At 34.8% G+C, this 18,669-nt stretch overlaps 1 protein-coding gene across 3 annotated transcripts in view; it reads left to right on the top strand.

The window, feature by feature from the left end:
* TBC1D19 (TBC1 domain family member 19) overlaps nt 1-18,669 on the top strand; it is a 159,659-nt gene that overhangs the window by 86,984 nt on the left and 54,006 nt on the right. For 2 of the 3 annotated variants that reach the window (XM_081246682.1, XM_081246684.1), the window contains 4 exons: nt 1,552-1,624; nt 4,929-4,967; nt 6,490-6,602; nt 15,625-15,699. In XM_081246682.1, the coding sequence (XP_081102808.1) occupies nt 1,552-1,624; nt 4,929-4,967; nt 6,490-6,602; nt 15,625-15,699 (300 nt within the window). The remainder of the gene's footprint in view (nt 1-1,551; nt 1,625-4,928; nt 4,968-6,489; nt 6,603-15,624; nt 15,700-18,669) is intronic. The other variant, XM_081246683.1, reaches the window with a different exon arrangement.

Below are 18,669 nucleotides of genomic sequence, written 5' to 3'. Positions count from 1 at the left end.
GGGAGGCTCAAGAGGGAGAGGATATGGGGACATGTGTATGCATATGGCTGATTCGCTTTGTTGTGCAACAGAAACTAACACAGTATTGTGAAGCAGTTATACTCCAATAAAGATTTATTAAAAAATAAATAAAATAAAATAAAATATTGGCTATATCCCCTGTGTCATACAATATATTCTTGTAGCTTATTTATTTTATATGTAGTAATCTGTATCTCTTAACCCCCTACCCCTTTCTTGCCAAAAAGGAATTTCTTGAAACTGAAATTTATTAACTCTAAAGAGAAGTTGCTGACTAATTCCTGTTCACTAATTCAGTGTTGTAGAGATAGCAGGTGGGAACTGGAACTCAGTAGTGTGGTTCACTCTTTACTGACTCCCCAATGTTATGTGTCACTTAGCACTGTGCTAAGAACAGGAGGTGCAAATGTGTGTAAGAGATAGTCTCTGTCTTCCAAGAGCTTCAGGCTAATGAGGAGATGGACAGTAAAAAGGTAATTTCAATATAGTGTGATTTTATGCTTTGATAGAGGTTGAAAAAAGGTAATAAATGTTCATAGAGAAGGAAATCTGAGATTAGGGCCCAGGTCTACTGACACAGAGTAAAAAATATCCTAAGCAGTGAATTTTTACCACTTGAGTCATTAAAAATTGGTAACATAAGTTGCAGTGCTTTTTAAAAGTATAGATTAAAATTAGTTTAGTTAAAAATTGAAATATAATGGCAGTTATTTAAAATTGATACAGAAATGAAATGTGTGTGTGTTAGGCTGAATAACTTATGAGGGACACAAATAAATCACTAACTTAAATAATCATAGATAATTATGAAGGATTAAAACTAATTCCATTTTTTAAGGGAGAAGGAAGTTTGGTTTTAGCAATTAGAATAGTAACAAAACACTGAGGCAAATATTAATATAAATATTTAATTACTTAGGGAATAAAAATAATGTGAATACTATGGGGTTGTTTTTTATATATTTATAAAACAACGGACAAACATGATTACTTTCCTTAGACATTACTAGATAAGTAGAGGAAGTCTGGAGAATAAATCTAATTTATTCTTATTTTAGCAGAGCACTTGATAGTCTAATTTTACTTAAAAATTAATTTAAGTTGTTTTGGATATTTACAGTGTTTATTTGATTAAGAGCTAAGTGAAGTACAGTACCATAGAAAGCACAAATACAGAATTATATTGGTAATTTTAGACAATGAATTTAGAAAATAAAATTGCTAAGTGCTACATATGCTGTGTGTGTATGTATGTTTCAGGAGAGATTTAAATTTTATTATTCTTTCCTCAGAATAATTATTCCTTACTTTTACTGATTAGTTTGTTACCTAAAAAGGGAAAATTTTGGACTAAAGCATTACTATTTAAAAGTTCAATAATATTCTTTTCTTCTTTAGATATTTGAATGAAGCAAAGATTTATTTTACGTTGTGATTTTCATTTAAGTTGATGTTTAAGTGAAGGTGAGTTTTTAAAATAATGTGTAGCAAAGTCTGAGATGCATGGTAATTCTGTGTTTTATTTTTCAGAAAGAATTCTTTGTGGAACTTGGCTTAACTGCAGGGCAACTTGGTATAGATGACTCTACACAAGTGCCTCCTGGTTAGTATTTCTCCCATATGGCATACACTAAATGAAGATGAGAGTGAGGTTAAGGTTTATCTTGCCATTTCCAAATCAATCTAGTAACTTTTTAATATCTGACAACTAACATGCTTTTTGCCTCTCCTTGGTTACTATTTAGATTTTTGTCTTTTTATTTGAGGGTTTTTAAAATAATTTTGAAAACTCATTAGACAGATGTAAGTCATTTTGTTGGCAAAATTCTAAGAGAATGGCTCAATAAATTTGCGTGAATTGGACACACCTAATTAAATTACCACCCAGATCAATAAACTGAAGCCCCTTCCTACCATCTTTCAATCTTTATCCCCTGTGTCAAGGGTAACCACTATTTTTACTGTTCAGGTCTCATCTCTTGCCCCCTCACACTGTCCCTCCCCCTCCTGCTACTCCCATCCCCACTTCCACACACATGTATGTTCTCTCTCTAATCATACTTGAAAAACTGCTGCAAATTTTTCAAGTGTCCAGATTGATGGCTCTGCCTCCTCTAAATCTTCTGCATCATGATCATCACCATCACCATCATCTTTAGAGGATTTCAGCAGATCTTCAAGTTCCTTGTTGGTAAGGGTTTCTCTACGCTCTTCTGTGTGTTCCTCAACATTGTCTTCGATCATGTCAGAGAAGCCTTCCCCACCAAACTTCCCTTGCAACATTCAAAATTCTACTGACTTCTGCATCAGTAGTGGAGAAGCCCCTGAAATCACTGATCACCTCACTCCAGAACTGCCTCCAGCATGCATCGGCGGTCTCAGGCCTTAAGGCAACTACAGCCTCTGCAGGAAGCAAAACTACACCTGCAGTTGTGAAGCTCTTTCGTAAATCGATAATGCTGCTCAGTCAGGGTTAGCATCAGGGGCAGCACGAAACCTCCTGAAGGCAAGGTAGGTGTTAATTCACCTCAGTACGCTGCTGCAGGAGACAGGAACATCATGTCCACATTCTCGCCAGTGAAGCAGAGAGTGTTGTCAGTTATGAGGAGGACCTTGAATGGCAGCCCCTTCTCTTCATCCCTTTACTTCAGGAATGAAGCAGTGATGGAACCTCTCCAAGAACAAAATGGCCATTGCCCAAGCCTTCTTGTATTGCTAGAACATAGGCAGGCAATTTTTGTTTTTGTTCTTAAGGGCCTGGGGATTGCTTGCTCAGTAGATGAGGCCTGGCTTGATCACGTGACCTGTTGCATTGCCACACAGCACCAGCCTAAGGTGATCTTTCCTTAGGGAAACCCTGAACCCCTGAACCCTGGGACCTACTTTGCACTCTTATGGATATAAGTACGATTGGACCTCTCCTTCCAGAACAAGCCCATTTCATCGCAATTGAAGATTTGCTCTGGAAGGTAGCCTTTCTCTTCTATAAGTTTTTTGAGCTCTTCTGAGAATGCTGAAGCTGCCTTGGCATCAGCCAATGCTGATTCTCCCATGATCTCTAAGTTCTTGAGGCTGTAGCACTTTACATAGTTAGCCAACCATGCCTTATGATCCTTAAACTCCTTCATTCTCCTCATCCCCGTCACAGTAGTATTCACAGAGGCTAAGTGCTTTTTCACACATCATTTTGCCATGAACAGGGTTATGCTTCTGTGACATGTCTTCCAGCCACATACTTGACGCCTTTGCGAGCATTTTGTCATGAATGAGAGACCATTTTTGCTGTTGTAGGGACATCACAAACACTTCCACAAATTTCAGCTTCTTTCTGCTTTATTTTGCAAATGCTCAATTTGTTCTTACTGACCTTATGGCCCACCTTGGCAAGAAATATGCCACTTTTCAAAAGATCTAAGATTTTAATTTTCTTGTTGAAAGATAGCACTTAACGCTCCCTCTCAGCCTTTGAGGGATTGTTTAGCTTTTTTAAAAAAAATTATTATTATTATTATTATTATTAACATCTTTATTGGGGTATAATTGCTTTGCATAGCTTTTGAGGGATTATTTTGACCACTTAATTGCTCTTTAGGAGCCATTTTTTCACAGAAACAAAGGGTGCACACATATAAGTGACAAATAAATGAGACACAAGGTGAACAATCCTCAAACACAAGTGCTGGAGACTGAGGATCCATGAAATGGCGGGAGACTACGGCAGGGTATGCCAGCACATCAGTTCATTCACACAGATTCAGTGTAGTGCTTGGCACACAGCAAATTCAAGTTTTGCTTTTCGGAACTTTCTGGAATTTTTTTTCAAATGTTTTCAATCCGTGGTTGGTTGAATCCACCGACATAGGGGGCTGACTATTATCGATAGTGCTTCGGTGCATATTCTTGTGTAAGTCTCCTGGTGCTCATAGGTATACATTAAGATGCGCACCTGAGAGCTATGTGCTGCTATCATAAGGCGTGCATATATTCAGTGTTAGTAGATGTTGCCAAACAGTTTTCCAAGATGGCTGTACTGATTTACACTCCTACCACCTTTGTATGAGAAGCTCATTTGCTCCATTTCCTTTGCATTTAGAATTGTCTGTCTTTTTCACTTTAGCCATTGTGATGGGTGTGTATTTCATAATGGTTTTAATTGCATTTCTTTGGTGACTGATGTGGTTGGGCATCTTTTCATATGTTTATTGGTCCATTGGATTACCTCTTTTGTAAAGAACCTGTTCACAGCTTCTGCCTATTTGTGTCAGATAGTTGTCTTTTTTAAATTGACTTACCGGGAGTGCTTTACATGTTCTAAGTACAAGTCCTTTGCTGGATATATGTATTGCAAATACAGTCTTCCACTCTGTGACTTACCTTTTCACTCTCAGTGGTATCTTTTGATGAACAGATGTTTCTTGGTTTTAATATGATCTAGTTTAGGAGGTTATTCCCATTATGATTGGTACTTTAAAAACAAATCTTTGTTTCTCCCATACAATCTTTTTAAATGGCATTTGTATAGTGGGATTTCCTGAATAGTATTAAGGCAAAACAAAACAAAACAATAAGTTTTGTTTTGTTTTGTTTTTAGGGAAAAAAAGTCAAAGATGAATGGACAAACATTTGTGTTGTGAGAAGATATTCTGTATTATTTTAACAAAGAAAATTAGTTTATCAATCTTTTCTTCTGATTAAATATACCTCCTTTTCATTTCTACAAACTTGAAATAACTTAGAAAAAAGATTTTTCCACATATAAAGATAAATATTCTTATAGTATCCTGGAGAGCCATTCAGCTTTGAAAATAATTAAAAGCATCAACACCAGAAAAAATTTACATAATATTGTTCTAAATGTGGCTGATTATATTTGTGTCTGATAATTTTATTTATTTTATAATTTTTAGAGCTTTTTGAAAATGAGCATGTACGTATTGGGCAAAAAGGTAAGCTTTTGATTATACTTATTTTAATTTCTGAAAGTGAGGTAGTCTCAAGTAAATGTCTGTATCGTATACCCTCAACTGAAATTTAATCTCCAAGAAGCTAAAGACCTAAAAAGGAATAAAATTTAACAATGTAGATAAAACAATGGGAATCTTTATAAAGAGGGGAAATGCATCAATTTGGCTTTATCAATAAATGTCAGATAAAGAAGTACACAGATGGTTCACTAAAAAGGAAATGATAAATGCAGGCACGCATTTCTCAAGGATATTAGCTTAATCCGTTCAACAGTAGAATTTCATTTTAAAATCAAAGATCCAGGTTCTCTCTTTGATGTGCCCACACCCTTCTCATTAGTGTTAATAGGAATATGCTCCTGCATCAGGAGAAAATAATAACTGTCACACTTCCCAGCGACTGTTCACCATGGTAGGACTTAATAACTGAAGCAGCTGTTAGCGTTCTAGAGAATAAATTTTCCCCATCTTTTTAAGATTCTTTTCCTTATTTTTATAAATCCTGTTTTGTCTTTGAAATATGAAGTGCAGGTAAGTCTTTGTGTCAGAATAAATCTTCTATGGCAATTATATTATCATGTTCTAAACTCCCTAGTTCAATTTTTCAGAATCCTATTTATTTAGAAGACTGCATTTTTATGATTTGATATTTTCATTAAACACAATTGCAAGTTATCATGTGGTCCCTTTGTTTCATTTTCATTTAGTGTAAGATTTTTTTCCTTTTTCTTTTAAGAAGAAAATATAAGAAAACAAAACTGTTTGACAAATAGCAGCAGTTGTCTAGTATATCTTCTTTTGTTTTTATTTTTTTGGTTTTGTTTGTTTGTTTTGGAGGGGGGCTTAATTTCCAGACTTAATAGCTAGTATTTTCATTAACATAAAGATGAAAACAAAAGGATAATATGTTAATTTTATGAACTTGACTGCTTATGAATAATTTTTGGCCTTTTTAAAAGCTTATCAGATCTTTCTTCTTTTTACTTCTTTAAAAATCCCTCTTTTCTTTTGATTTTGGCAGGTAGCTAAAAAGTCATCTAATAGAATGGATATCTACATTCTTTAGAATTCTCAGTCATAACATTTCAAATAGCATACCACTTCCAAATACTAGAACATTCATGACTTAGTAGAATATGCATAAGAAATTTAGGGTTTCTGTAGCTATGACTTCATGTGATCATGAAATCCAAAAATTATTCTATGTATGCATCACAAGTTTCACATCCATGGAGCTATAGTTAAAGCACAGTGAAATCAAGGTACCTACATTAAAAACTTTCACCTGGTGGGGTAGGAGGTGGAGGAGCTTATGGCTTGAAATTTACAGGGCTGTAAATAAGGCCACATCAAAAATCTGAGACTAAAAGAAGATTGTCAAGATATGATGCAATTATGTTAGACATAAAGATGAAATGTTAGCTTCCCAAAAGATTTTTAAAGATTTCAACGTTATTTCTTACATTATGAGTTTTCTAATGAGATTTTAAAATACTTTTGACAGTTCTATCAGAACAAGATAGTGCTGCTGCTCAACAGTATGTCAGACAAGGAAGTCCCACAGCACTGAGAGCTGAATTATGGGCTCTCATTTTGAATATTTCCAGCCAACCTGAGGTAAGAAGAAAAAGGATGGGCCAGATTTGATATTTGTTTTTCAAAGACTTGCATTCAAAGTAGAAATATTTTTTTCTTAGTCTAATATTTATTCCCTTTTTAATTTTCAAATTCACTGTAGAGTTCTAAGATAAGATTAACATATAATTTAATCACTGTGTGCTTAACATAGATGTTTTTGTTATTAATAATTAGTTGGATAGTGTGAACCTATACATACAACAGAACAGTAAGTAAAATGTTAAGAAGTGGAGTCCACCAATTCAGATCAGTGAAGATGTGTGGTAGAACTGGGAGTTATAAGAGGGAGAAATAAAGATGGAGAGCTCGATATATGTAAATGACTACTTTGTCCCTACAGTTACTTTCAAAATATGCACGATTTTTATGGGTTTAAAAATTGACAGATTATGTGGGAATGTTATTTTTCTAAGTATAAGAACATCTTATTTTAGGAAATAAAATGAATATGAAGAGAAATCACCAACAGACAGGTAATAGATTCAATAAAGAAACAAGTGTAAGACATTGATTCTTTTTTAAATATTTTGGAGAATTTTTTTTTTTTTTGCTGAAGCCCACTGATCCTATAAGTCAACTATTTAAAGATTTTAATAAATAGCAAACTAATAGTTCCCTAACCTAGCAGTTAAAAACATGGGTTTTGTTTAGAATCATATGACCTAGTTTCAACTGCTAGCTCCCTCAACTTATTTGAAATAAGTCACTGAGTGAGTTAAGTTTCTTCAAACTGCAACTTACCCATACTTAGATATAGGTAATAATTTTTATATCCCAGTGTGGTTGAAAGAATTAAATGAAATCTATGTGAGTCTTTTATTAACACAGTACTTGATATAACAGGTCACTATTGATGGTAGCAATAGTAATTACATATTACATGTAATTATGTTATAAATTAATTATAATTTATAATAATGCAGTTTTTAAGAAAATCAAACATTATTAACATATGTTATAAAAACTACACCTGTAACCTTTGCAAATTATGTATGCATGCTTGTGTGTGTGTGTGTGTGTGTGAGTGTTTTAAATCTCCCGCTCTGAACAGCACTATCAAAAATCACTTACTTCCTTTTTGAAAGAATAAACCTTGTGATTTATTTTAGAGCAGTTTTAAACCAAATGATACTACTGATGTTTTGAGGTGACACTTTAAAAGTAACAGTTTACAAAACAGTTTTGAGTGTACGCTGGGCATTTTTTGTGAGTGTATCAACTCTTGTAGAAGAGGTAGTAATTCTTGTCCTGACCTGTGTAGATGACCTACCAACTTCACTGATCAGGAGCTAAGTTAGCAAGTCCTGTCTCTACAGAGGAACTGACTACTACCATTTCAAAAATAGATTTAGAATTTTTCCAGAAGTGTAGTTGTAGAATAGAAGTAGTAATCCCAGATAATGATTGTATAAAGTTCAAAGGCAGTTTTTACACTTGAATTCTGGAGTTAATAGTTATCTTGATTTTCTATATTCAGAATGGCAAATCTGTAAGTAGAAATTAATATTATCAGAAGGCAATCTTGATTTTATTGAATAAAACATTTTCTTTCACTTACACTTACTTTCACTGTAAAAGTGTGACCTGAACAAACTATAGCGGTTCCAAAATAATTGTTGTAGGTGGTACATTAGAGGGTGGAGGGGGAGAGAGCGAGAGACAGAGAGAGGGAGAATACTTGAAGAATACTTTATCAGAACTTTTTGTTTAATTACTTTTCAGTCACTTAAAATAAGCTATACATACAAATGCATCATAGTTGAGGAGTTAGAGAGATAAATGGAATATTTCAAATTTCACACTCATAAAGCTATTTTTTAAATCTTACCTCAATAGAAAGACTTGGGATTTAATGCTTTAAGTTCCTAGCAGTTAATTTATTTAGTACTTTTACTAGAACATTATTTAACTTTGATTTTTTTCTCTTTTTAAGAAAATATGTGATAAGTTTAAAAGAATTGCTTTTATATATTTTCTTTTCTACAACTCTCTAGATCTCTGGATCAAAATATCCATATTTAGTAAACATTCATATTTAAATTTTTTGCTTAATTTCAGTTTGCTAATTAAAAGTAGAAAATTGTCTTATACTTTGCTCTAGGTTCTTGCTTACTGATAAGATAGCCAAGATGAGTATTAACATTTAAGATTTCCTTTAGTGATTTCACAATAAGGTTCTCCACAACCTGACCTAAAGGTCTGCAAATGCCTGACCATCCTAGATCTTTCTGGTCAGCTCACCTAGTCTTCCCAGTGCCTGTTTCTGTCCTTCACTCTCCTCAGCCACTTATTTTCAGTCTTAGCAAAAGATCTCACCTTCTCCTAACCATAGAAAACAGAAGTCATCAGAAGGAACTCATTCAAATTCCTTCCACCAAACCTGTAAACTTACTTGCATCAGCACCTCTTCTTGCCTCTACTTTTACATCTAAACCTTGTGCAAGAAAAGTCTATGCTAGATGCTCCTACTTCCTTAATCCCATTAATCACTCAGTCTACCATAGTCTGGCATACACCCCACTACATAACTATAACTGTCCTAGCTAAAGTTACCAAGGAACAGTGGATACATTTTAGTCTTTACATCTACTGCATTTGATACTATTATCTATTCTGCCCTTGAAATAGTCTTGGTCTTTAATTTAGTTCATCCTGTTTTCTTAGTTCTTCTTTCCCTCTTTTTCTTTTTTTTTTTTCTTTTTTTTTTAAGTCTGCATTTGGGTTCGCCTGCTAGACCTCAAGTGCTTGTATTTCTCAGAATTCAATTTTGATCCTCTTTTCACCCTGCACATTTTCCCTGGACTGTCTCATCCACAGTCACCTTTTCCATAATGGCTTCAACTCTGTTTTCAACCAAACTTTGTCTTAAGCCTAAAACTTTTATTTCCAGTTTCCTGCAGAACTCTAATACATGGTCTGAAAGTGTATCAGACTCATGATACCTAAAAGAAAAGGTATAATCTTTACCTCTCTCTCTCTCTATATATATATATATATATATATATATTTTTTTTTTTTTTTTTTTTTTTTTGGGCGGTACGCGGGCCTCTCACTGTAGTGGCCTCTCCCGTTGCGGAGCACAGGCTCCAGACGCGCAGGCTCAGCGCGGCCATGGCTCACGGGCCCAGCCACTCCGTGGCATGTGGGATCTTCCCGGACTGGGGCACGAACCCGCGTCCCCTGCATCGGCAGGCAGACTCTCAACCACTGCGCCACCAGGGAAGCCCCTTTACCTCAATATATTTGTGGTCATCCAAGAGATGCTGAATTGTCTGTCTTCCCACTATGCTGTTTTCTCCCTGAAAAAAAAAAAAAAAAGACCTTGTCAGACTTTTGTCTTCTTGGATATTCTACTTTTCTTTCATCTGCAGTTTATTCCATCACCTTTTCTGAGAAGCCTTCCTGACATCTCCTCTACCTTGTCTTCTCCCAACTCCTTCACTGCTACTCTTACATACTTCCTTCATTTTTCTCCCACCATAACCAGTGCAGGAGGAAAGACCTAAAGACAGAGAAACATATACCATACTTCTTACTTTATTTGGCTGCCTCCCTTTCTAGATTGAGTACCTGAGGACAGGGATTTTTTTCTTCTTCATCATCTGTAAAGTCAGTATCTTGTACAGTGTCTAGAAATGGTCAGCTCATCTAAATGCTTAATGAACATTAAGTATAAGCTGTTAGGAATGTTCTGTGAGTTCTTTGACTTCCTGAGAGTATATTTCCTTTTTTCTTTAGTTAAAGAGATAGTGTAACTCTGCATAAAATATAAAATAGATACATATACTAAAATTTAAATATTCTCTGATGCTAAAAATTTGGGCTATTTTGCTTTTCAAATATTGCTTTTTATAATCATAATTTATTACTGTTAAATATCTATTTTGCCAAAGCTTATACAAAATACTCTTGAAATATCCTATTATATTATTGGTAATTGTTATAGTTTATAAATTCTTGTTTTATAATGTCTTTGGTGTTAGGGTAATGCTGGCCTCATAGAATGAATTAAGAAGTATTCCCTCTGCTTCTGTCCTCTGAAGGAGATTGTAGAATACTGGCAGAATTTCTTCCTTAAATGTTTGGTAGAATTCACCAACGAGCCCCTCTGGGCCTGGTACTGTCTGTTTTAGACAGTTATTAATTATTAAATCAATTACTTTAATAGATGTAGGCCTATTCCGATTGTCTGTTTCTTCTTGTGTGAGTTTCAGCAAATTCTGTCTTGTTCAAGTAATTGATCCATTTTATCTAGGTTATCAAATTTGTGGGCAGAGAATTTTTCATAGTATACCTTTATTATCCTTTTAATGTCCATAGGATCTGTAGTGATGTACCCTCTTTCATTTCTGATTTGGGTAATTTGTGTCCTTTCTCTTTTTTTTTTTTTAGTTAGCCTGGCTAAAGTCTCATTAGTTTTATTGATCTTTTCAAAGAACTAGCTTTTTGTTTCAATTATTTTTCTCTATTGATTTCCTGTTTTCAATTTCATTTATTTCTGCTCTAATTCTTATCATTTCTCTTCTTCTGCTTACTTTCAATTTAATTTGTTCTTCTTTTTCTAGTTTCCTAAGGTGGAAACTTAGATTATTGATTTTTAGATCTTTCTTGTTTTCTAATATATGCATGCATTCAATTCTATAAATTTCCATCTAAGTACTGCTTTTACTACATCCCACAAATTTTGATAAGTTACCTTTTCATTTAGTTCAAAATATTTTTAACTTTCTCTTGAGATTTCTTCTTTGACCCATGTGTTATTTAGAAGTATGTTGTTTAATCTCCCTGTATTTGGGGATTTTCCTGTTATCTTTTTGTTATTGATTTCTAGTTTAATTCCACTGTGGTCTGAGAACAGACATTATATGATTTCTATTCTTTTAAATTTGTTAAGGCTATGTTTTATGACCCAGAATGTGGTCTATCTTAGTGAATGTTCCATGTGAGTTTGAGAAGCATGTGTATTCTACTGTTATTGGATAAAGTAGTGTACAGGGGTCCATCATATCCAGTTGATTGATGGTGTTGTTGAGTTCAACTTCGACCTTACTGATTTTCTGCCTGCTGAACCTATTTCTGATAGGGAGGTGTTGGAGTTTTATTTCAATTTGAAATGCATGGTTTATTTAATAAATGATGCTGATAACCATCCTTCTGAAAGAAAACTCAGACCTTTGGCTTACCATATATAAAAATAAATTCCATGTAGGTTATAAACATTTAAATTAAAAATATCAATTTTAGAAAAAACTAGAAAAATATTTGTATAAACATGTGATGTAGGAGAGCCTTGCATAAGGGAAGCAAGAAAATCCAAAGCCACAAAGAATTTTTAGAAATTTGTCAATGTATACCATAAACAAAAATCAAACAACACATATTAATTTAAAGAAAAACTATTTGTAACACAAATGACAAAAGGTTAATCCTAATTATCAATAAAGAGCCTGACAAATTAATAAAATAAATGTAATCTAATAGAAAAATATGTTAAGTCATTGAAGTGGAAATTCAAATGACCAGTAAGCATATGAAAGAATGTCAACTTTCTTAGTATTTGGGAAAATGCAAATTAATACAACAGTAAGATAACCATTTTTCATCCATGGAAAAGTTAAAATGGTGAGGATATAGGTAAACTTTGTGCTCTCATGGGTTGCTGGTGGGAATTTGAATTGATACTTTTTTGGAAAGTAGTTAGGCAATTTGTAGTCCAACTAAAGATATATGTACGTATGTGTGTGTGTGTGTGTGTGTGTGTATATATATATGTGTGTGTGTATATATATATATATATATATATATATATATATATATATATGGCCTTCAGCCTACAATCCTACCTTTGCCAGTTTATCCCATAGATACAAAAGCATATGTGCATGAGGATATTTATTGCAGTATTTGTAGTGACAAACAACTAGAAACAACCTGAGTAGCCATCTATAGGCTAAAGGAATGGTTAAATAAGTTGTGATACATATGTAGCACAGCTTTAAAAATATTAAAGTGTATGTAGTTACTAAAAAGACATAGAGAGATGACCATGATATACACTAGAAACTGAAAAATAAGTATAGAATGATTCCATTTTACGTTAAAAAACAACTAAAACCCTTAAATATGATTATATATTTGTATAAGCATGGAGAAAAATATGGAAGAATACAAATTACAAATAATGTTACAAATACAATACAAATAACATTAGTTTCTTCAGTGTGGTGGCAGGGAAGAAGAAAAGATTATTAACTTTTTCTTTATCCAGCTTTAGATTGTTTCACTTATTTTAATGGTCATATATCAGTTTGTAATTTTAAACTTATTTTATTTTTGAAAAGAGACATAACTCTAAGCATCTTAGCTTTTCCACTGTGTTCCCTAGAAGACATTAAAGTATAATACTGTGCCCTTCGCCAGTTGTCAAGGATTGGTATTTGAATTAGGTGCTGTTCCTGCCTTTAAAAATGTTTTTTTATTCTAGCCAGAGAGATGGATTTAATAAATACAATAGAACGTAAATAAAATAGTAAAATAATTTTGCTTTAGGTAAGAAATCAAAACAACATGAATGAGAACAAAGTAAGGCTTTTTAATTAAAATTAAAATGACTAAAAATAGCCAGTAAATCCCCAGATTATCTTTATGCAAAGAGCACTTTGCCTCAAATCAGAGAACTGTGTATTAAGCATCTTTCAAGACAAAGAAATAGTGTTTCAGGAAACATAGAGTTGGACACCACCCTGCCAAGGCAGCTGCATGCAACAGATATTCTTCTTTGTCCCAGACGAACCTGTCCCACAACTCTTATTTGAGGGAATGTCTTCAGAAAGAATCACGTAGACTGGGGTGTACTGATGGAGCCAAGCAGTATTTGGATATGGGTGGAAACCAGGGCTAAAATGCCCAAGACATGGATGGAGGGATTTGGAGGAACACAGGGATCAGATGAAGTAGTGAGATGATATTTCCATCTCTCTTTAACACAACTACTATCCATTTAGTCTTAACCTTTTTTTTTAACCTTTATTATTTATTATGAACACCCCGACCAACTATTACCCTGATGCTTAACTGGATTACGTCTTATGTCCCTCCTCCCTCTCTCCCTTCCCCTGTCTTTTCTTCTTTTTCCTTTCCTCCCCTTTTCTCTTCTTCCTATCTTTCCTCTCTTCCTTCTTCTTATTCTCTATTAAATTAAACATTAGCCAAATCTTATCACTGTTTAGAGTTAGATTTTCTAATATAATACCATATTCTCTTATTTTTTTAAAACTGATTTTTTTGCTATTAAAATTTAAAAAAAATTTTATTTTATATTGGAGTATCATTGATTATCAGTGTGTTAGTTTCAGGTGTACAGCAAAGTGATTCAGTTATACATATACATGTATCTATTCTTTTTCAAATTCTTTTCCCATTTAGGTTATTACAGACTATTGAGCAGAGTTCCCTGTGCTATAACTGATTTTTATTTACTTTTTTAAAAGCCTGGACTCAGATGTAAAGAAAAGTACACTGCTGATTCTATTGATCAATGTCATTAAAAGTCCTAAACCCTTATTATTTTCCATTAGCCAGATGAGATGAGAGTGTTTCTCATTATCTCTTGGAAATTTATATATCTTCTCAAGCTGTGCTTAAATCATGTACAGGTTAACTGCATAGGATTCTGTATAGTTATAATCATTATATTTTGAACTAAAAAATGAATAATAAAGGATTTTTCGTCGGAAAAAAAAACCCTGAGTTTTTTTCATATGCTCTATGATTACTTTTACTACCAGCGCTGATTTAGTATGTTTAAACTTTTTTATTTTATAATTTAGATATTAGAAAGGCAGTATAGTGTAGTCATTCTGGGTTTTTAATATAGGTTTTGGGGCTTTCCCGGGATCAAATCTTACTACCTTTGTGGCCTTGGACAGCAAGTTACTTCTTTCTCTGGGCCTCAATTTCTCAAATGTAAATGGGAATAATAATCATTGTTGAACAGTTTTATTTTGTTGGTATGGGATTAAATAGATTAACTCATGTGTAAAACAGTTCCTGACACCTAGTAGTTACTTAATAAATACTGCATTTACTATATTTTTCTTTTTTTTAATAAATTTATTTATTTGGGGCTGTGTTGGGTCTTCGTTGCTGCATGCGGGCTTTCTCTAGTTGCATTGAGCGGGGGCTACTCTTTGTTGTGCTGCACGGTCTTCTCATTGCAGTGGCTTCTCTTGTTGCGGAGCACAGGCTCTAGGCACTCGGGCTTCAGTAGTTGTGGCACGTGGGCTCAGTTGCTCCGCAGCATGTGGGATCTTCCCGGACCAGGGCTCGAACCCATGTCCACTGCATTGGCAGGCAGATTCTTAACCACTGCACCACCAGGGAAGTCCTGCATTTGCTGTTAAATTACAGTTAATCAATTTAGCAAACATTGATTAAATACCCACCAGGTACCAGATTTTATCCTAAGGGATGGGATTAGGTATATTTATTGATCATCTACTATTGGCCAGGCATGGAGACTGTAGTAGTGAATAAAAAAAAGTCCTGGGAACTTCCCTGGTGGGACAGTGGTTAGGAATCGACCTGCCAATGCAGAGGACACAGGCTCAAGACCTGGTCCGGGAAGATCCCACATGCTGCAGAGCAACTGAGCCCGTGCACCACAACTACTGAGTCTGTGCTCTAGAGCCCGCGAGCCACAACTACTGACGCCCACGCGCCTAGAGCCCATGATCCGCAACAAAAGAAGCCACCGCAATGAGAAGCCCATGCACCACAACAAAGAGTAGCTCCTGATGGCCGCAACTAGAGAAAGATGGCACGCAGCAACAAAGACCCAAAGCAGCCAAAAATAAACAAATTTAAAAAAAAAAGTCCTTATCCTCTTAGTGTTTATAATACTATTAATGATCATTATTTATTAAAGGCATTATTTATTTGAGGCTGACTTTAAAATGTGATTGACTTTTAATATTTTTGTTTGTTTAACTTTTAAATCTAGGATATCTTGTATTATGAGCAGCTTAAGACTAATGTGATACAACATGACCTTTTGGTGGACAGTTTAATTTATAAAGTAAGTAAAAGTATACATAGTTTTTCCATTTCATTAATAGCATTAAGCAATTATTGAGTCTTCAGCATGTAGGGACTGCACTATGCGTGATGGTACATATTAAACTTGAAAAATAATTTTAAGTGATCATTATACTTACAAAGTTAAGTTTGACCTTCAAAATTTGCAGTTTCTATTCAATGTTATCCTCCTTCCCTTTGAAACTGTCCTCATAATCCTTTCCTGACCCTCCCATTTATTGATTAAGAGAATGATAAACATTTCCTGTTCTTATAAATTCAAGTTTTCCACACAAACTACATAAAAAGAAACTAAAAGGAAAATGAGATTATGGATTTTTTATCTTATTTGTCTCACAGTCTTTAGGGCCTGCTTATTTATTTTATTATTTTGAAGTCTTGTTTTATTTTTAATTTCTTTTAGTTTCTAGACATATAGTTAAGCACGTCTCAAGTTTTATGATAAGGATTCATTGAGTTTTTGTTTCCAGGCATCTGATATTGAGACGAGATGCAGATGCTGAAAACGTGATATAAGATATGACTGATTCTGGATTAATAATTGGGTTGTTTAAAAGATTTGGATTTTAGATTTAGAACTTGTAAGATAGAGGAGAAGGGCATATTATTCCAGATCTCAGAAACAGGGGAGAGAAGAACCTAAAAATTTGTCTGGGTAGAACATAACCAAAGTTAATTATAACAATGACTACTAGCATTTAATGATTGCTTACTATGTGCCATACATTGTTCCAAACTCTTTACATAGATTGTCATCTGATACTGTTAGCTACCTTGGGTGGTAGATGCCAGCATTTGGGCTGTAAATGATAAATGCATTTTTTCCTGGAAAAAAACTTGCATTCTGCAAAATCATGCATTAAAAATAAGAGCTTTTGGGGCTTCCCTTGTGGCGCAGTGGTTGGGAGTCCGCCTGCCGATGCAGGGGACGCGGGTTCATGCTCCACGTACCGCAAAAAATAAAAAAATAAGAGCTTATAGGAAAAATAGCACTTTTGTAACTAAAGTGCTAACAGAAACAATAATTGGGAGATGAATTGGACAACTCAGGCAGGCTGCTCCTGCATGAGTTATTAAAAATGTACAAAAATAATAAAGTGTAAATACTAAAATAATGCAGATGGAAGTGGTGCACAGCACCACTGGGGCTGCTGTTCAGGTGGGCACAAGAGGAAGTGCAGAAGCTAAGAGATGTGCAAGGCTGGGGGTGTGCCTCTCTGGAGAGGGGGCCCCCCGTGCAATAATTCATTTTCCATTCTCTTGAAATACAGTTATAAGGGCTCAGGCCTGCGGAAGACTTTGTCCTTTCCTGCTGAAGGTTATAATTCTACTTCTGCTGTTCTGGCTTCCCTTTTTTAAAGAAAAATTGCATAGAAACGAACACAATTTTCATGTTATACTGCCATCATTCCCTTACTCACCAGCCACATACGTGTGTTGTAGCAAAACAGGAAGTACTATCATTTTACCATTTTACAGGTGAGGGAACTGAGGTAAAGAAAGAGTAAAGAAATTTGTTTAAATTCGTATATTAAATAGCAAAGCCAAGATTTGAATCTAGGTAATCTGACTTCACAACCGTACCTTTAACCACTGTGCTCTACAGAGAGAAAAGATGAGGAAATTTAAGAGGATGCAGTCTTTTGATGAAAAGTCTTGACTCTCACAGAAGTTTTTACATAGATTTGGATCACAGGTATTACTATTAACTTTGAGGTCAAATGATTGTGCTCAGGGGATTATTTTAGCAACAGCCTAAGAGATCTTTTGGGCTTTAAGACCTTCAGTCTCCTTTCTGTTCAAATGAGAGAAGACTCACGAGAGAAGTTGTTCAAAAAATCCAAGAATGGGCTTCCCTGGTGGCGCAGTGGTTGAGAGTCCGCCTGCCGATGCAGGGGACGCGGGTTCGTGCCCCGGTCTGGGAAGATCCCACATGCCGCAGAGCGGCTAGGCCCGTGAGCCATGGCTGCTGAGCCTGCGCGTCCGGAGCCTGTGCTCTGCAGGGGGAGAGGCCGCAACAGTGAGAGGCCCGCCTACCGCAAAAAAAAAAAAAAAAAAAAAAAAAAAAAAAAAATCCAAGAGTGCTAGCATGAGAGTTCTCTTTGCTGCCAACATGAATTTCAGTTAGAATCAGTGAAAAAAAAAATCTTTCATTAGAAAGAGGTAAACAGTTTGTGTCTGAAGAATTGAATATAAGTTCTGCTAGAATCAATCCTGACTGTCCACAACATGAGTGTTTTAGGAAGATATCTGTCTCTGGTTGTTTCTGTCTTGTGTTAGTTGAGCTCTGCTGATCTTATTGGAACAACTCCAAACATTATTAAAGTCAGACCTTGAGGAAATGAGCATTTTAAAATTATTTGAAGTTTCATTACAAGTCCCTTTGGCACAGGCTAATTTTTAATTTAACTGAAAGTAAAGTAGAATTATTTTAGTGATTAAAGAAATTAATGAAACAAGGCAATGCTTATATACAGAACACCATCAAACCCTCCCTAAGCTAAAATATCTAATGGTTCTCTCTGGACTGGGTTTTTTTTCCACAAACATGCCTTGAATCCACATCATCTACAGTTTTCCACCACTTGCTATGATGGACAGTTGATCTGTCATTTTATATCAGTGTTTCTCAACCTTTTCTTCATTATTATCCCTAAAGAGAAAATTTTCTCTAATATAAAAAAATTAAATACCAAAGAATAAGATTTTGGTGGGTAAGGATAAGCTTTGGAGGTCCACAAACCATTGTACTATGTAAAAGTTTTTGATCCCCAGGAACAAAGTCTCACCCCTTAGAGGCAATATCATCCTCATTGAGATTGCATGATCTCTACCTCTGCCCACGTTGTGACTTAGACTGGCTCCTTTCTTTTCTCTTAGTCTGTGTGTCTTTCAGTTTTCCCAAGCTTAGCACACATTCACTACCTCCAGAGTCATCCACAGCTCATTT

Source organism: Mesoplodon bidens (genome assembly GCF_964165515.1).
Source record: "Mesoplodon bidens genome assembly, chromosome: 1".
NCBI classification, from domain to species: domain Eukaryota; kingdom Metazoa; phylum Chordata; class Mammalia; order Artiodactyla; family Ziphiidae; genus Mesoplodon; species Mesoplodon bidens.
Note: the sequence above shows the minus strand (reverse complement) of the source record. Positions and strands in the feature narration are given on the sequence as shown.